This window comes from Pimephales promelas, chromosome 4 (genome assembly GCF_988280905.1).
Source record: "Pimephales promelas chromosome 4, fPimPro1.hap1.1, whole genome shotgun sequence".
Classification (NCBI taxonomy): Eukaryota; Metazoa; Chordata; class Actinopteri; order Cypriniformes; family Leuciscidae; genus Pimephales; species Pimephales promelas.
Genome location: NC_142772.1, coordinates 40,731,228 through 40,750,898, shown reverse-complemented (window position 1 = coordinate 40,750,898; position 19,671 = coordinate 40,731,228). Strand labels below are relative to the sequence as shown.

At 37.1% G+C, this 19,671-nt stretch overlaps 2 protein-coding genes across 3 annotated transcripts; one reads left to right on the top strand and one right to left on the bottom strand.

The window, feature by feature from the left end:
• Positions 1–835: 835 nt before the first annotated feature.
• Positions 836–7,660, bottom strand: rnf215 (ring finger protein 215). 2 transcript variants are annotated; one of them, XM_089130525.1, is made up of 10 exons: positions 7,584–7,660; positions 3,546–3,695; positions 3,395–3,466; positions 3,213–3,298; positions 3,067–3,121; positions 2,861–2,965; positions 2,115–2,231; positions 1,313–1,462; positions 1,099–1,201; positions 836–997 (listed from the first exon to the last, which is right to left on the bottom strand). In XM_089130525.1, the coding sequence occupies exons 2-10, from the start codon at positions 3,609–3,611 to the stop codon at positions 984–986; spliced, it is 768 nt and encodes a 255-aa protein (XP_088986651.1). In that variant the 5' UTR covers positions 3,612–3,695; positions 7,584–7,660; the 3' UTR covers positions 836–983. The 2 variants fall into 2 exon arrangements, with proteins under 2 accessions (XP_088986651.1, XP_039515304.2); XM_039659370.2 differs by lacking the exon at positions 7,584–7,660 and adding an exon at positions 4,371–4,711.
• hira (histone cell cycle regulator a) lies at positions 5,529–19,427 on the top strand. The gene is made up of 25 exons (XM_039659367.2): positions 5,529–5,723; positions 6,279–6,341; positions 6,518–6,628; positions 6,920–7,010; positions 8,042–8,136; positions 8,234–8,329; positions 9,297–9,457; positions 9,567–9,734; positions 9,854–9,967; positions 10,928–10,998; positions 11,119–11,224; positions 11,595–11,810; positions 12,289–12,374; positions 12,466–12,642; positions 13,705–13,872; positions 13,954–14,158; positions 14,917–15,015; positions 15,239–15,387; positions 16,062–16,223; positions 16,408–16,466; positions 17,548–17,653; positions 17,808–17,930; positions 18,009–18,172; positions 18,305–18,393; positions 18,799–19,427. Exons 1-25 carry the CDS (start codon positions 5,687–5,689, stop codon positions 18,913–18,915), a joined length of 3,033 nt encoding a protein of 1,010 aa, XP_039515301.2. The 5' UTR covers positions 5,529–5,686; the 3' UTR covers positions 18,916–19,427.
• Positions 19,428–19,671: the final 244 nt, after the last annotated feature.

Here is a 19,671-nt window from a genome sequence, read left to right as displayed (position 1 = left end):
GCCGCAAGAAGGCACAGGGCATCCTTGCAGCTCTTTGTATGGAATACAGATCCTCCTTTCATGCATCTTTCATTTTACTGGGTAGTTAAGTAACAGAATTGATTAACATGCCCCATTTCCACTGAATTGTTTGTTGCTAGTGCTGGAGCTGGGGGTTTAGCCATCAAAGCCAAACAATGGCACTACATTATGGAGCCCCATACTTGACATGCATTGGGGAAAAAAACAAGATTTCAAGGCCATGTATTAAGTATTCATTCTCACAACAATTTTGTCCCCATTGCTTTAGGTAATTATTAGGTAAATATTGAAATGTTGTAAATCGTAGCTACGTTATACATAATTATATTTTAGTTTAGTTAAATTACAGCCACAATTTAATTCAAACATGGGAATGAATGAATAAAATGCCACAATATCTGTTTTTTCTGCATGTAATGTATGGGCCTCTGACCTGCATTATGTCTCTGATTAACAGAAACATCTTATATGGTCTCAAAAGATGTCAAGACCACAACTTCTAGGTTAGGACCATATTCAGGCAAGAACTGCACTTTTTTTTATGGGTGGAACAAGACCAGCCCTGGTATCATGTCATATGATTCCTCAATTTGAAGAGATCTGAATCGTTACTTTTGTTTTTTTGTTGTGCACATGACTTCACAATCTGTGTATCTGTAAACTGCTGAGTCGGTTCAACAAATGTAACTTGAGTACTCAACTGTGCGCAAAAGAACTGATCCCGTGTACAAGAACCTACCTTCAAGGAACTTCAGGGAGATCAGGAACTAGTCCTGACTTTTGGGGTCTCTCGAAAGAACTCAAGGTATATATAGTCTTTGGAAAGGTCAAAGATCATTACCATGATGGAGGAATCCTGACCTTACAGTACAGAGGAGGGATTTAGTTGCCATGAAAAGCCTGAATCAGAAGAGTCAATCCAATTCCACTATTTCCTAGTCCAGAATCCACCCTGGTCCAGTTCAATAAAAATTGCCTGTGAGTAAGAGAATGAGAACAGGATTCAGATCAAATACTGTTTGCATGGAGCAAAAATATATAGATAGATCATGAGCAAGTAATCTTTGTTTTTCTCACCAAAAACGCTACGCTTGCAGAGAGGGCATGTCTGCTGGAGGAGTAGCCAGGGATCCACACAATCTCTGTGGAACTCATGGAGGCATGGTAACACCCTCAAACACTAAAACACACCCAAATAGAGCAGTGATCAAGTTTCTGATAGACTATCTCTCTTTATAAAAGAATAACAACTCTACTGAGCGAAAGCATAAGAATGGAGAATATCTGTCACCTGGTTGTTGTTGTATTGCTCCAGACAAACTGCACAACTGTCCGTCTCCACCGGCTGAGTTTGTGTTTGGTCACACCACACTTTGGGCTGCCGGTATGTCCTCGTCTTCAATGCTGATAATCTCTTTAAAATGTCTTGCTTCATGTTTGACTGTAAGACAAACAGTGTATTTTATTATTATTATTATAAACTATACACAGTGTATAGACTACTGTTCAAAAGTTTGGTAAGATTTTGTTAATGATTTCAAAAGAAGTCTCTATGCTCACCAATGCTGCATTTATTTGATTGAAATATTATTACAATTATCATAATAATAACTTATCATTTTAATATTTTATGTAGGTTTGATGGTAAACCTGAATCATCTAAATCATTCTAATATGCTGATTTGGTGCTCAAGAAACATTTCTTATTAATGTTGAAAACAATTGTGGTGCTTATCATTTTTGTGGAAACGTTATTAAATAATGTCTTTTTTTTTTATAAATGGAAAGTAAAAAAAAAAAATGTTCGAAATCTATTGCAACACTGCTTCATCTTAACAGTTAGTAACATTAAGCTTGGACAAGGCTTAGATTAAGCCAGGGTTATGCATTCAATTAAGACATTTAAGTAGCTTTTTTAAACTTTTTTTTTTTTTTTTTAATTAGTGTCAATGCAAGTTACTTTCAGTTAAGACAGCTCAAATATGCATTATATTCTGGGACTAGGCTTAAGCCTTCTGTGAAACCAAGCATTAAGGTTTTAAATCAAAATATTTCTAACTTCAGAATGATTCTGTCACAAAAACAGTGTTCACCTCTAAATCATCATTAAACTGGTTGTCTTGGTACTGCCAGTGTGCTTGAACTATGACCCCTGTGGAGAGGACAAGGGCCACCAGAACGACTGTGTTCCAAAGCTGCTGGAGATATTTCTAGGCAGATGGACAAAAAAAGAGAATTTCTCCTTGCTGTTCAATAAAGGTGACATTTATTATTAAGAAACATTAGATGAGTATATACATGACAGTGCTGAAACCTTTTGAGCTGTAAGTAGAGCTGCGCAATTCTGGATAAATTGAGAATCACTTTTTTTTTTTTAAATAGAAATCATGATTCAGAATAGAACTAAACAAAAAAGCATGTAATTTACCAGAGGTTCTGACAAAATGTTAATTGCTGCAGTCTATTTAAAAATGTTTCTCTGATTTGAATCTATGAAAAATACTTGCCCTTTACCGACGTAACAGAGTAATTGATACAATCTTTATTTGACGTGTCAAGTTACTTTCATAGGGTAATTTATTCTACTTTGATCAGTACTAACCGTAGACATCATTGATTATATCTGAACTATAAACTTTTATCCCAGTACTTCTGTGATAATTTGGGTGTGCTGACCCAGATTAAAATCTAATAGCAGAATCATTGTCATGTAGAAATAAGATTGCATAGGTGTTGTATGAATTAAAATCACGATCTTTTAATGATTAACTATGCAGCTTTGGCTGTAAAGCTATGACAGTACCCTGGATGATATGAGTTGTCTTAATAACGCTCATACCTGGACCTGAGAGTTGGTCTCTCCAGTGCAGATGACCCCCTGCCATTCCCCGTACAACCCTCCTCTTGAACGGCCACAGCTGGACCACAGGGTCAAGGTGGCCCCCTTTGACACCGCATATAGAAATATCACACGCCTACACTAATAATAACCATAACAAGCATGAAACTATGCTGCACACGAGCTTATTATCAGTCAAATCTTACCAGGCTATCCTGTAGAAAAGTCTTATAAGTGATTGTGGCTGTTGCATGAAGGCCCCTAAATAAAAATAATAATGAAAAAGGACATTTTTAAATCCAGTATATTGTTTATTCCAAAGAATACCGATAATTGAATGACTGAAGATTACCTGAGGAGTGCTCCAATGAGCTTAGTGACATTTTCTGATGTCTGAATGACAATGATTGGCTTTGAGAGGACCTGGGAGAGATCCATCTGTAGAAGGACAGATTTATTATTTTTTCATACATATCTAATAACCACAATCCCATAAAATAAAAGATTATAAAAAAAGAACAGCAAAGCCCTCACCTCTCTGACGGTATTCTGGTTTAAAGCCAGTATGATCAACGCAGACGCACCAAAAACAAGAGCACGCTTCATCTATAGAGGAGAGAGCTGTCAGTTTGATCAGTCCTACCTTAACATCATGCTTCAGTCTTAACAATGACGTTTTGAATACCTTATTGACCACAGAGGCAGCAAATGACTCCTGGTTGCTGTTGCTGGAAACTGTGCCTTCCTCCATCTGGACAGGAACCACTCCGATCCACGGGTTCTGATCCTTCCCATCACTGCTTTCATCGTTGCTTTCAAGAGCTTCATCTTTTATCTGCATTGACAAAAGGAAGCATGTCACTGATGTGAAGAAGACAATGGACAAAGCATGTCCCACAAACTTTACTTATCATTAGTTTTTAAAAAAGCAACATCTACACTTTAATCAAAAAATCAATCGAAGATTATGATCACTAGAATGTTCTTTCATTAAACTATATATAATTTAAAGCAGTTTTGCTTATATTTTCCCAATTTATTTATTCATAGAAATGAATGCTACTATTGTCAATATTCGCAATATTTAACATAATATTAATAAAACTATTATAAAGGCTTTTTATCACTTTAAAGATATACTGACACCACATTGGTTATATTAGCTGTGTGCTTAACTTATGCATTATTATTATACATATTAATATACAAATGTGCTGACACAGCAGGCGAGAAAGGTGTTAAAATGCAAATACAATAACAGTGAAATTAAATGAAATGGTAATTTTAGCAGTTTAGCAAAATACAAAACAGTTTGTATCAATTAAGTAATTTATAGAACTTATAGCTATATTTTTAGTCATATCAAATATAATAATTTTAATATTTGACATATCATTTTTATATCACAGTGCTGCTGACCCCACACTTGAGAAAAGTGTTACACAGCCAAGGCAAGACACACGTTCAAAATAGTGAAAATAACTTCCAATATCAAGCACTGATAACTCACTAATATGAGGTCTCCTTTAAGCTCTTGTTTCTTTTTGCTGTGGTTTTCCATGGGATCGTTCTCCAGAGTCCCCTTGACCACCTCACCCTGAAAAACATCCTGATGCTCTTCCAGAAACACCTCTACAAATGCTACCTGTTCGCTGGAAACTAGCGGGCAAAGCCACAACGAGCACAGGACAGAAAGACAAGCGAATGCGCCCATGGCTCCCCGTCAGTTGATGTTAAATGTCATAGTATGTCATAGACTGAAAGTTTGAGCCATACTGACAGGACAGGCTCCGTTCTGTCACCTCCTCCTGATGTAAACAATGTGAGACGAGGTCTTCTTCTGCGGTTCCCTTTTCCTGCCTGGGCTTGTGAAAGAGAAACTAGCTAGAAGGGTATCTGTTCTTGGTGGTAAATGTATGAAGTTCGCGAGGGGCGCTGTGTGGTCCAATCACTTCTCACGACCATGATCATGACGCATAAGCTCCGCCTACCTCGCGTCTCCATGATTCGTCACCGCATTCTGTGTATTTGTATTTCGATTTCTGGTTCATGACTTAGCTTCAGCCGTTATGAAAAGCTGTGTGCTCGCCACCCAGTGGTAAACTTTAAAGTCGTTTTTTAAAAAATATATTTTTGTGCTTTATCATGGGCTATATGATCATTTCCTCTCATAATAGTTACATTTTGGTGGTTTCAAAGATCATCAAAGAACTTGAAGCCTAATTATTTTGAAATTTCATTACATTTTACTGTCCAATTTGTCTACTCTAGAAACATAAAGTAGTTTTATTTTTAAATCGACTGTGCTATGAACTGTGAACTGCAGAAACGTCAAAATATAACGTTTCATAGATAACATACAAGATGATAGATAGATAGATAGATAGATAGATAGATAGATAGATAGATAGATAGATAGATAGATAGATAGATAGATAGATAGATAGATAGATAGATAATTGGGGTCTAATAAAAAAAAAAATTTAATTTTTTTTTAATGACGGCTTCTGCTAAATGAATGACTGTAAATAAGGAACAGACCATAGACTGTAAGGAACAGACACGTTGATTCTTTGTTTCCAAGGGAACTTCGATGAAGACGGCTAACTTCCGGCGTGACTTCAGTTGCTGCAGCTTCACGCTCAGAGTGATGAGAGGGAGAGAGAGCGAGACAGACATGGAGTTTAACTGAGCAACAAAGTAACGGATGAGCCGCAGCACTTAAACGGCCGGGCGGGAGGGTGGACGCTGGAAACGATTCTGCTCGGAAGCACAGAAGGAGATCGCGGGTTGCAAAAGGCGGTTTTATACTTGATCAGCGTGAAGATGAAGCTCCTGAAGCCGAGTTGGGTCAATCACAATGGTGAGAGCAGCAGCCCGACTGTGTGTGTGTTTGTGCAAGAATCCGGGGCTTCAACTTGAGCTTTTGTTATGTAGAGACGGATCGGGTCTCTTCTCCAGTGCTGTGATTGCGCTCGGATTCTTTCCTGCACGTTTTAGCGCAATGAGAATCATATTAATCGGCTGTTTTTGTTTGTTTTTTTATAGCTTGGCTGGTTTTTAAGAAGCCACTCATGAATATATCATGTGAACAGTTGCACACCACCCATTTTGAAGTTGCAAAAGACAGGCAGGTGGACCTATGACATGGGTCCATCAAGCTGGAGCTGATGACTGTTATTGCACTGTTATTGCAATTTAAGAGACGATCTAGTCACAATCAACAGATTAAATCAAGCATGTGACATTGTTTGTATCTGTCATATGCTAATGTGGCCGTATTTGTATTTTAACCTTCTTTGAACTGCAAGTAGCCTATTGTATACAGTGCAGTTTGTTCTATCATTGAATATTTTTGGACTCTTTGACCAAGTATTTTCAAACTGCATTTGTGTTCTAAGAGTGTTTTTGTTTTCAGGTAAACCAATATTCTCAGTTGATATCCATCCAGATGGAACCAAGTTTGCTACAGGTGGCCAAGGTAAAAAAATAAAAAATAAAAGCCACTAAGATATATTTTCCTGTTATCGTTTGGCTAACTAGTATAGCTTTCAGATGAATCTCTCCTTTTTTCTTTTTTTGTAAAATGTAGTTTAATTTCAGTCCTAATTTAGTAGTTTGTCATCAGGAACTAATATTTTCTTTGTTCACTGACAGGTGAGGACTCTGGGAAAGTGGTCATCTGGAACATGGCCCCGGTTCTTCGAGAAGAGGACGAGAAGAACGAAAATATTCCCAAATTGCTTTGTCAGATGGACAATCACTTAGGTATTACCTGTTTATCTCTAAATATTAAAATATCTGAAGTACTGGTTAATAAAAAAAAAATTGTGGATTTTTATTCTCTTGATCCTTAATTTTGCTGCATTTAGACCACATATTTTGCTCACAACATTCAAAAGAAAAATTCAGAGACTGTCTAGATTATATCTTGTCACTTAAATGTATTGTGAACTCCTGTGGATATGAATTGCACTGACAGAATGTGAGACAGAATGTGTGAGACTGATGAATATTCTGTGTCTAATCAAATGTTTTATGTAACTTTGTGCATTTCAGCATGTGTGAATTGCGTGCGTTGGTCTAATAATGGCTTATACCTGGCATCAGGAGGAGACGACAAACTGGTCATGGTGTGGAAGAGAGCGGCGTGAGTACAACTGACTTTTTTCCCCAACTTTAAAACACTTTACATTGATTAAAATTATATAACAATTAAAGGTGCAGTAAGCGATTTTTAAAAACACTTCATATTTGAAACGCATCCCTCCTTTCATTGCTCCACGCCAAAATGCAATGTAAGAGTGGATGTCTCATAGGGGTGGGAATCTTTGGTCACCTCACGATCCGATCCGATTCCGGGAATGTTCTGGGAATCACTATCCGTTCACGACTCGTATTCTTCCGAGTTACAATAATAATAATAGTAAGTTTAGTAACTATCTCTGGCCAAACTATTTTCAAAATGGCGGGATTATTCTGGATGCGTTTCTCTTTGACCAATCAGCAGTCGGCATTGTTTTCACATCAAATTTTAGTACCGGCTCAGCTCGCCTTTGCTCGCTCAGAACCTCTCCGGAGGTGATAAAAAAAAAGTACCCGAAAGCAGGTACAGGTACAACTTTTACACAGTGGAAAACCAAACAAAGGCGAGCCGAGCAGAGTCGAGTCGATACTGTGTAGTGGAACAGCTGTGCCAAATTGCAAAAACAGTGTTACTCACATATGGTGGAGAAACTATGCAAACTCGTAGTCTGTTTCAGGCCTTCCCACTAAGGTCTCTCGAGCACAAGTGTGTTATGGTGCTCAGTCTAATCCACATTCAGTAGCGTTTCTCAGAAGTCGCTTACTGCACCTTTAAAAAAATAATTAGTAAAACATTTAGTTTAATAAGTTCCAACATTTTTTATATCAACTTTTTGAAATATGATAATAATATTTGAAATGTATTTGAATTTGAAAGTTAAAAAAAAATAAGAATGTGATGCTAAAAATCACATTTTTATATGTTTTCCAGTAGACAGAATGAACAAGCGGCCCTACTAGCGCAAATGCACTGTTTATTTCCCTACTTTTGAACGCAGATTGTTCTTTCCTCGTTTATAAAACACAAACAGATGCCACAAATGCATCTCCGCACAGACCTTTGAGTCATTTTGTGTTATTTCTTTTGTTGAACAGTTTCATAGGTCCAAGCACGGTGTTTGGATCCAGCAGTAAACTGGCTAATGTGGAACAGTGGAGGTGCGTCATGATTCTGAGGAGCCACACGGGAGGTGAGGAGAAAAACGCTGTCCATGTTATTGCTGGATATTGTCCTCAGTTTTGGCATTGTCTGAAGCACATGTGGTGTTTTCTCTAAATCTGATTCAGATATAATGGATGTTGCCTGGTCACCTCATGATGTCTGGCTCGCGTCCTGCAGTGTGGATAATACCATCGTTATATGGAATGCTCGAAAATTTCCAGGTGAAAGTGAATTTAGATCTAAAAAAAGTCTAGTGTCATTTGTTTGTTTGCAGATGCCGCTTGGTTTGATATGTTTCTAATGCAATGACATTAAAGGGTTAGTTTACCCCAAAATACAAATTCTGTCATCAATTACGCACTTTCATGTCATTTCAAGCCCACAAGACTTTTATTCATCTTAAAAACACAAATGAAGATATTTTTAAATCTTGAGAGATATTCAGAAATCTTGAGAGATTTCTGTCCCTCCACAGAAAGCATATATATCCAAATCTCTGATGCTTCAAAACGTTCATAAAGAGTTTGTAAAATAAATTCCGATGAATCAAGCAGTTTAATATAAGTTCTACAGAGACACGATCGATCGCTTTATATGTTCATTTAGATACATGGAGCACTTAAATATAGTAAAAAGAAGCTCAGCTTGCTTGACGTGCTGAAGCAACATTGGTTCTTGCGTAAGCTCAAATGCGCTGGCCTGTCATGCAAGAATGAACTTCATTGGTCTTGCATGTCAGACATGTTTCTGTTTTCCAAATTTGAGTGCTCTGTGTATGTTTGGTAAAAAACTTAAATTAAATCTGTTAATGATATAAGCGTCTCTTCATAAGACTTGGATACATATGGATTTATTTTATAAACTCTTCATCAACATTCTTGAAGTGAAGTGTTTGGGGGAATAGATTTTCAATGGAATGGCAGAAATCTGTTTTGAAAATGAATGAAAGTCTAATAGATAATGAACAAAACGAAGGAACGAGTAATTTTGAATGAGTAACAAAACGAGTAATTTAAGAAAGAATTTTTGGGTCAACTAACCCTTTAAGTGTGGCTTAAGTGCCTAAATACTGTTATGGCCACTAATAACATCTAGAAAACGTTGGCTTCTGTATCAATACATTCGGTTCTGAATCAAAGCATCAAAAACTGCATTTTTTTAATTCGCTTTTGTATGTGTATGCCACAGAGATTGTGATGACTTTAAAGGGACACACTGGGCTGGTGAAAGGCCTGACGTGGGACCCCGTTGGAAAGTACATCGCCTCTCAGGCAGATGACCATAGCCTGAAGGTCTGGAGGACCATGGACTGGCAGCTGGAGACAAACATCACCAAACCGTTTAGTGAGGTAAGACTAAACTTCACTTTGCTTATTTTTTTTCTTCTTTAAGTTGTTTACATGCACTTGACCCTGCACTCTCTCTTTTTTTTTTCTCTTCTCTATTGCTTTGATTCAGTGTGGCGGCACCACACACGTCCTGAGGCTGAGCTGGTCTCCAGATGGTCAGTACCTGGTTTCAGCTCACGCCATGAATAATTCCGGGCCCACCGCTCAGATCATCGAACGTGATGGCTGGAAAACCAACATGGATTTTGTGGGTCATCGAAAAGCTGTTACTGTGGTGGTTAGTGTCGGCTCAAATCATTCATATTTCACAGAAAAGCATATTGAAGTCTTCATTGTAAATGCTTTTGTTTTTGACGTTATTGAATGGTTTATGAATTCCTCTCCATCTCTCTGCAGAAGTTCAATCCTAAGATCTTTAAGAAAAAACAGAAGAATGGCAGCACACCCAAACCCAGCTGCCCGTACTGCTGCTGTGCTGTGGGTAGTAAGGACCGCTCACTCTCTGTATGGGTATGAGACTTCTCACTATCACCCCTTATTTTTACCCTTCATCAGCCACACATTCATGAATAATATTAGAGAGTGTTTAATTTGTGAAAAATGACGGGAAACTAAAAAAAGCTTATAAAGACATGGAGGAGTCATCAACATTTCCACCTTTCAAAAGACTGCTTTTCTTACGCTCACCAAAGCTGCATTTATTTGATCAAAAATGCAGTTAAACACTAATATAGTAAAATATTTCTAACTTCAAATAACTTTTTTCATATTTTAAAATATTTTGAAATGTAATTCATTTCTGTGATGGAAAAGCTCCTTTTTTTCTAATAAGCTGAACGACCTGAAATCTTTAATTTGGTGTTCAAGAAACACTTCTTCTTATTGTCAATGTTGAAAACAGATGTTCTACTATTTTCACGTAATATTTTCACGTAAACCCTGATATTATTATTATTATTATTATTATTATTTTAGGATTTGTTATAGATTTATAGATCTTATAGAAAGTTTAAAAGAACAGCATTTATTTAATAATATAATATTTTGCAATGAGTCTGTCTAAAGTAATAAGTCTTTGGTCAATTTTGACCAATTGAATAAAAATAAAACAAATCTTAAATTATTAGTTATGCTATGCTCAACAATATTGCTTAATCAATATTAAACAGATAACTGACACGAGAAAGCAATAAATCACATCTCGTCCATGTTAATGAGCTTTGGTCCTAACCAGCTGCAACCATGACAATGCATTTTGTCAGTCCCGGTGGACTGTGGAGTGGCTCCCACAGTGAAACCTCACTGGTCCAATACTCCACATAATGTTCTGATTTATTTTGTTTTTCTTGTTTCACACAGTATTTTGGTTTCAATGAGGACAGAAAAATGTCACGTCTTACCGCAGTGTACGGGAAGGATTTCTGAATTTCAAGATAATCAGTTGTCCTGCTCTTGTTTTTTTTTTTTTAGCTCACCTCACTCAAGCGTCCCCTGGTTGTCATCCATGACCTCTTTGATAAATCTATTATGGATATCACGTGGTAAGAAAACCACTTTTCTATTTTCCAAGCTTTGTAAAGCATCTTAGACATTGTTTTGGGATAAAAACTTGTATCTACCTGATGATCATGGGAGTTTTGTGTACGGATTGAATCTCTCAGGACACTGAATGGGCTGGGACTTCTGGTGTGCTCCATGGATGGGACAGTGGCCTTCCTGGACTTCTCACAGGATGAACTGGGAGATCCTTTGAATGAAGAGGAAAAGGTGGAGAAAACACACAAACACACCAATGTTTGAGAAACTAGTTAACTTTCAAAAGTAGCTAACAGTGTTGTTTTTAAGGCAACAATAACTATTATAAGATTATACTGAAAAAAGTACTCGTGTACCCATACCTTAAGTTCAGACTGACAGCAGAAGTTCTGGACTTCATAGCAGCTTTCATTGGCTGCCTAGATGCTGTCTTACTGCCATTTAAAGCAACCAATCATAGTTTATTTCAAGTCATGTTTAGTGGCATGAAAATGTAACGTCGATGTCCCTACAATAATTTCTGTATATCTTTATATATATATTTTTTTATTTATATATATATATATTTTTTTTTAATGTATATTATGTATATTTTTTGTAGAATGCTATTCATCAGAACATCTATGGAAAGAGTCTGGCCATCACGATGGAGTCACAGCTTGCCAGCACAATCATTGAGAACCCAGAAATGCTCAAGTATCAGCAGGAACGGCAGAGGAACCCGAACCCTAATGGAGCCCAGGGAAGCGGTCCAGAGAACCAGACGCCCAAACTCACCAATGTGCTCAACGGAGAGTCCCTGGAGGACATCAGGAAGGTCAGAAGAAACAATGCACATAGCAAATAATTAAAACAGTCCATATACTAACAAATGATATGATAAATAATTTGGTTACTCGGTTTACTAAGTGTAGTTTTCTGCTCTCATTCATATTATTTAAATCCAAACTATCTAGAATAATTTCTTTGCAGATGCCCATTGGATTGATATTTAGGCTGTGTCCACCAAAGCCAGCATGTTTTTCTCTTAAGGCCAGCATCATTTTTCAGTTGTTTCCAATGGTCGCACCACATCGTTAAAAATGGCAGCAGCTTGACGAGTGCACATAATGAGTGGTTTAGAGAGCTTGAATATTTACACCTTTGTCTCCAAAGAATATCTTTGCAGGCCTTCAGTTATTATACATGAATTAAAATGCCAGCTTTCAAGTCGTCAAGTAAATGGTTAAAGTGACAGCATTGTGTATTTCACTTTGTCTGCTTTAACAAATGGCACGTTTGTTTGGAATGGGCAGAACCTCTTAAAGAAGCAGGTGGAGACCAGAACCGCAGACGGGAGAAGGAGAATCACACCTCTCTGCATCGCACAGCTCGACACGGGGTAACGAACGCGCATTCCAACACATCTAAAATTATCACTCACCTATACCACTGCATGCAGTCAGTGGCTGAATCTCTCTTTTTTTACCCAGGGATTTCTCACCAGCATTGTTTAACAGTGTCCCGATCTTGCCGGGGTCGTCCGCATCTACCCAGCTCACTCCTCAGATCTCTTCAGATTCCAGCACGGCCAACTCACTCGGCCTGCGACCATCCCACGACCCCACCACCACCTCTCCCAACAAAACTGCGGAAGAAAACAAGGACAGGTAAGTGTGCGTGTATGCAATGTAGTGTCGGGCTGTGTATCACCAACGATGTCACGATACACATCACGATATGGATCAATTTGGAATTTAAATTTCTTTTGAGCCGAGTTTAGAAACAGTGTTGAAAAACAACATTATTTTATTTATTTATCATTATTATTATTGGTTTTTTTTTTCTGGGAGGGGGGTTGCATTAAAGGGATAAAGGGGTGAAAAAAAGGAACTAAAATGTCATTGTTAACACTGATGTTCACTGATGCTTTTGACTGATGTTCATGTTCAATAAAAAGCAAAAAAAAAAAAAAAAACATAACAACAACGAGTTAAATAAATAAAAATGCTTATAATGGCTCTTCCTTGTGCTTTTAAAGTCTGCCTCAATAACTGAAATGACAATAATAGTGACACTGAAGCATGTCTACACTGCTCAATGACAAAACAAAACTTAAAATGTTCCATCAAGGCAAAAACGTTAACAACTTATTTTTAACTTAGTTTTCTCAACTCTTAGTTCATCACCTAGTATTTAACAGGTCTTAAGCGTTGAAATGTGCACCAAACAAAGTAATTTCTTCTATGTTGAAATCATTTTAAATGATTACATTTTCCGAATTGGTTACACTTTATTTCGTCAGTTTAGACGTTCTAATAATTATAAGTAACTTTTCAACTACACGTCAACTAACTCTCATTAGACTGTCAGTAGACTGTTAGGATATGGTTAGGGTTAGGAGAATAAGTTTACTTGTAGTCGCCAATTTACTTATAGTCAGTTGAATGTCTTTTGGGGGACCAACAAAATAAAGTGTTAGCAGATATTTAGCTGACAGTCTACTAATACTCTAATGACAGTTAGATCACATGTTGTTGAAAAGTTACTTATAGTTAGTAGAATGTCTAAAGTGGACTATCAAAATAGTGTTACCCTAGATCTTTATGCTGATGTATCGATATTCTGAGCAGAGCCCTATGTAGCCCCATGTCCTATTCCCCCCTGTCTCGCCCCATACTTTGTTAAAAAAAAAAAAAAATCAAATTGCTTTTATTGTTTCTCTCTTTCAGTGGACCTGCACCAGTAAACTCAATCGCTATGAAAACAAATCTGCTGTTGACGTCTGCCTCCAAAATGGAGCCCATGAAAGCATTGGATTCACGATTTACTGAAAGGTCAAAGGCCACACCAGGTGTCACTAGCGTACCCATCAATATAGGCATCACCCCACTTGACAGGTAATAATGTCTTCATGATAACTGGTGTGTTTTTCCAAACTGAACTTAAAAATCTGAAGTTGTTTTGTGGTTCTATCTTAGGGTTAAAGACAACAGCTCTGCGAAGGAGCTGAAAGTAAAAGATGAAACCAGCAGCGACAGTGAGGACAAAAACATGGTGAAATCACTCTCTATGGTCAAGAGGAAGGTAGAGATGGAGGGAGGAGAGGTGGTAGAGAAGAGGAAGAAGGGAAGGCCAAGGAAAGATGCCAAAATGATGATGCCCGTATCACAAGCCATCCAACAGGTGACATTTCCTTTCTCGAGAGAAGTTCTCTTTTATCACAGGGTTTGACTGTGAAAACTGTAACTGCTAAAGCACAGCATGCTGTTATACAATTTAATACATATATATATACATATATATATATATATATATATATAATTTTTTTAAAGGTGTCATGCTCACCAAGGCTACGTTTATTCATCATAAAAACAATAGAAAGTTATATTTTAAAATAAAATAATTTATTCCTGTCATGGCAAGGCTGATATTCAGCATCATTACACCAGTCCAGTGTCACATTATCCTTCAGAATTGATCCTAATATGCTGATTTGGTGCTCAACAAATACTACTTATCAATTAACAATTATTGTGCTACTTAATATTGTTGAATTTCTAATATTGTTAATATTATTGAATTTCAGAGTTCTTTTATGAATAAAGTTTGAAGGAGCAGCATTCATTTGAAATATAAATATAATCCTTGCAGAATAAGTATTAATTAAAAAATAAATATTACTGACCCAAAACTTCTGAACGGCAGTGTACAAATGTACATGTTCATTTGTATGATTTTTTTTTTTGTTCCTTTTATATATAACATTATAAGAAAAAAATCTACACTTGTAGACAATGACCGTTATAATCAATAATCTCTACTATTATCTTTATATATATATATATATATATATATATATATATATAGAAGAGACCTGAGGGGGCATGGGCATCAAAGATAAATTTTGTTTACAGATTTATAATTGGTCTCTTCTCTTATAGGCTCCGGTCTCTGTGGAAAAGGAGTCATCTCGATTAGTAACACCTGCAGTGGTGTTAAAACTTCCTACCCCATCCATACGGAAATCATTCAGCACTCAGGTATGGCACAAAAAACTCTACAACTAAGATATCAGTCCTGTGTTCACAATTAATGCTCTCAATAGATTATATTGTGTAAACCGGAAGCTTAAGTACTATGTCTGTAATAGTGCTGATGTAATGAAATGCAGAAGTTGGCCCCATGCCATTGCTGGATGAAAAATTAACTATTAGAGGATTCAAATTAGCTAAAAATAAGAGCGAAATTTACCTGCATGTTTAGGTGGGCACAGACTCCATCACATATCTGGAGGTGGAGAACGATGTCTCTGTGGTGTCTGGAGCTCGTCTCAGTCAGCTCAAATGGAGCAGAGAGGGCAGAGAGTGGGACACGCTGTTGCCCAGTCGCATCATCATAGCCACAGGGAGCAGGTGAGGATGTAACGTATTAAAGTGCCCCTATATGCTGATTTCGCTTAGCTGCCATTTTGAAATCGAAAGCGAGGCTCCGGTGGGAAGAATCCCGGAAGTACAGATAGACAACAATGTCTTGGACTACCAACCTGAAGCTGCTGCCGCGATTTAAACTATTAGATGTTAATATCCAATATAGGATATGTATATAGTTCGTTCCTGCTTCTTTTTTTATATTCTGAATATATATATATAATACATTTATTTATACATTTCACTGTATATAGTCTAAACTATGAAAGAAATCTATGTACATTTTTAATAAATTTCTACATTGAACACAACAATACGCAATCGCATTAGCGACTCTCCTATGATTAAAGGCGACACTTCCGGTTTTTCAGACTGGGCAGTCTGGCCAATCAGAGAAGAGTAGCTCGCAGAAAGAAGGAATTTGGAGAGACCGATTCATCCAATGAGTCGTTTGAGAATCATTGAAAAATTATGTGCAGTGTATATTATGAGAAAATGAAAGTGTTTTTTGATCTTGCATGTAAAACTGTTGTAGGAGACTTCAAAACCGAATCAGAAGCCTTTAAAATAGCATAATAGGGGCACTTTAAAACATACTGGTTTACACCTGATTTTAACATTTCAACACAAAAAACTACCTTCTTTTTCTCTTTTCATAGTGATGTTGTTGCCGTAGCATGCGAGGACCGCACACTTTCTGTCTTCACTGCATGTGGACGGAGACTGATTCCATCCATCATGCTGCCCGCCCCCATGTCAGCACTTCATTGCTCAGGCCACTTCGTCATGGCGCTGACGGCATCAGCCACACTCGCTGTCTGGTACTGACCCATCCTCTCAAATTCTAAATAGAAAAAACAAGACAAGTCATTTGTTTGTTAAAACTTGACTCTATTTATAATGTCAGCCAGGTAGATTTGTGACTTCTTTTTTTTAAAGGTCAGTGATTAATTAAATCTGAAAGCTCATGATGTTAAATGCCTGGTATTGTCTTTTTTTCTGCAGGGATGTTCAGAAACAGACAGCTTTGGTCAAAAATGAATCTCTGAATCCAATCTTATCAGGTGTGATTTTGTTTTCTTTCTTGAATAAGTTGATATGCTCTTTCTCCTATTTATTTCTTTATATTAATTGACCCTTTGCTAAGCTCCACCCTCTTATTTACTGTAGTAAACTCTTTGCACAATATGCCATGGGAATGAACAGGAGAATTTTGCAAAAACTATGATTTTTAGTGTTCATAAATGTTCAAAAATAGATTAGATATTATTATTATTACATAGGCTGGAAACGTTTTTGTCTTTCATATGTTAAATGTGATAAAAAAAATAGACTGTGTATAAGAGTCGAGGCTAACGCTTTTCACAGTTTACTGAAATGAAAGAGTGTGGGAACTTCCATGTAAGCGAACAGAACTGTTGTGAATATTTCTAAACACTGTAACACATTATCTTTGAGCAAATGTAGGTGTTCCTACTCCTTTAGAACATACGTTATGTAAAATTGCATTTTCCAACTATCAACTATTTTGTAAAGAATTTCATTCTTTTATTCAATTAGACCACATGAAATTGATCAAAAATTACAGTGAAGCAATTTTTTTTATTTTAGAAAAATGTTCCATTGCATTTATAAATATTTCAGTTTCAAATAAATGCTGTTTTTTTTCAACTCTCTATTCATTGAAATCTGATTAAAAACAATTATCACACTTTCCACTAAAATATTAAGCATCTGTTTACATTTTTTTTTTTTTAACAAATACAACTTTTGATTTAATAAGTTGTTAGGAAATGTTGAAATTAAAATTAATGTTGAAATTAAAACTAAGATTAATAAATGCTGAAGTATTGTTCGTTCTTGTTAGTTGTTAGTTCATGTTAACTAAGGGAGTTAACTAATAAACCTTAATATGTAATATTTTACAATATTAGTGTTTTTTAATCAAGTAAATGAGAGACTTTCTTTCCAAAAACATTTACCTACCACAAACTTTTGAAAGGTAGTGTAACAGAAGTGCTGAACTACATGAGAAAAGTTTGCCAGTGAAAATGACTATCTTTAATTATGCAATATCTTAAATAAACTGAAATATCATACCTTATCTCTCTCTCTCTCTCTCTCTCTCTCTCTCTCTCTCTCCAGGCACAGACGCCACCGTAAGTCAGTCTCTTTTGACCCAGCAAGGAGTAGCTGTGGTGGCGTTGTCAAATGGAAAAACATACTGCTTCAACGCATCGCTGGAGACCTGGTGAGTGACACAAAGCATGTATTAAATCAAGTTCCACTAACATGTTGTGTTCATGAGTGAATTTTGTTGTGGACTAACTGTCTAAATACTTTTTTTGGCCACTATAATTGTTCTGTCTCTGATATTTAGTGTATTTTCTCCCCATATCTAACAGGAATTTGATCGCAGATAAGCAGGACTCTCTGGTACAGTGTGCAGACTTCCGCAATTGCTTGTCCTCTCAGGATGCTCTGGGGTCCATGGGTCCGCTGGCCCTCACACAGGGCCGTAATCTGAGGTAATATTGATCGCTGTTCTCTGCTAATGCTGCTTTCTGATTCTTGTAGAGTAACCGTCTCAGTTTTGTCTCCCTCAGTGCGGGGCGGTTGGCATCTCGCTTGTCATCGACTCCTCACAACTTGCAGCAGGGAATAACTCTGGCCTTCTTGGAGAACCAGCTCTCCTCTGCCCTTATCCTCCTCTCAGCAAGCGAGTACAGGCACTGGCTTCTCATCTACGCGCGTTTTCTCGTAAATGAGGGTGAGTGAGAAGGTGGTAAGCTGGTAAAAAAAAGAAAAAAAAAAAGACAGTCAAGAGGGTCCATTAGAAATTAAACTGCTGCCCACATTCTGTCTTTGTCATTGAGAGATAACTTGGTGTGTATCTTTGCAGGTTATGAGCAGAGGTTAAGGGAGCTATGTCAGGATTTACTGGGACCAGTTCACAGATCCAGCAGCAGCTCGTGGGAGCCGACAGTTCTGGTATTTTTCTTCTTGTTGTACTTAAAGAGGAACTATTGTGCTTCTTTTTTCAACTTTCTTCAGTCCTTTGTTGCTGTTTGAGCAAGTAAAAGGAAGACCAAACGGGGGTTCTCTTTGTAAGCACTGAAACACACCAGTTGTAGTCTTGAGTTTACTTCCGGGAATGCACACATCACAGAATTCCTCATTTAGATAACTTGACATTACCAAAAACACGCTGGAAGTGGTTGACCAATCACAACGCACTGGTCCAGCCATTCAGTCAAAGCACATTGTGCTTTCATAGAGATCGGAACTAAATAGAGCAATACTGACAGAGAGGGAAGAGAGTTGCTGCAATAATGTAAAAGAATGCTTTTTTTGAACATTCAAGCAAGGCTTCATTATCTTCTGTGTCTATTTCAGGGCCTGAGAAAGAGGGATCTGCTGACAGAGGTGCTGCCTGTGATTGGTCAGAATTTGCGGTTCCAGAGACTCTTCACGGAGTACCAGGATCAGCTCGAATCGCTGCGTATCAAATAGCACTTCACCTTTGACCTTTTGATGTTTCACCCCGACCCTCTTCCTAGCCTGTACATGTGCTAACAATCTGCCTTAGCTTTCACTGACAGCACTGTCTATAACGCAGACATGGACACTACTAAAAATGGGCAAAATAATGATGCTTTTTTTAAAGAATTAATTTGTTAAATGCATTTAATTAATTATGTTTGTAAACTTTGTGCCTGTGGTAAGAAAGAGGAAAGGATGGGATAGCTTGCATTCTGAGATAATTTTGATCAAGCACAAAGTTTGCAATGGCAGTCATCTTAAAACTGGATCTTTTTACTTGTCAACTAAAAGTTGATGGTGGTGAATCAACTCTCCCTCCCGCCTTTCTTTTTGTCTTTCTTCTTCAGTTACTATTTGTACAGCCACTTGTCATTTATTTGTAAATGTTTGTAAAAGGCAATTTTTTTTCTCCGTTTTCTATAAAATGAAGAAAATGGTAAACCTTCAATTAATAAGGAATAAACTATTTACCAGTTCTAAAATCTGTTGCTCTGTTCTTTCTCTCAGATTTCAAATGTTGTAAAAGCAATGCAGATATGGAGTTTTCATTACTCAACTGGTGAGAAAGGTGTTTTATTAAATGGATAAATTGCCATGCGTAGCTCTCTAACAGAATTCTTTGTAAAGCATTATTATCTATTATGAAGAGTCATTTCATTATGGTTGCTTTAGGATTGTGCCTGAATTTATTTTAAAGGAGGTACTGTGTCTATTAATGTGTACAGC

Bases quoted from the DNA above. Each gene is read 5' to 3' on its own strand.
- hira (XM_039659367.2), top strand. From the start codon at position 5,687: ATGAAGCTCCTGAAGCCGAGTTGGGTCAATCACAATG. The intron at 12,375-12,465 runs GTAACGAACGCG...TTTTTTACCCAG, and splicing joins ATCGCACAGCTCGACACGGG to GGATTTCTCACCAGCATTGT. The intron at 18,173-18,304 runs GTGAGTGAGAAG...GTATCTTTGCAG, and splicing joins GCGTTTTCTCGTAAATGAGG to GTTATGAGCAGAGGTTAAGG.
- rnf215 (XM_039659370.2), bottom strand. From the start codon at position 4,574: ATGGGCGCATTCGCTTGTCTTTCTGTCCTGTGCTCGTTGTGGCTTTGC. The intron at 3,299-3,394 runs GTGAGGGCTTTG...GTCCTTCTACAG, and splicing joins ACCAGAATACCGTCAGAGAG to ATGGATCTCTCCCAGGTCCT. The intron at 1,202-1,312 runs GTGACAGATATT...GGTGTGTTTTAG, and splicing joins AGCAATACAACAACAACCAG to TGTTTGAGGGTGTTACCATG.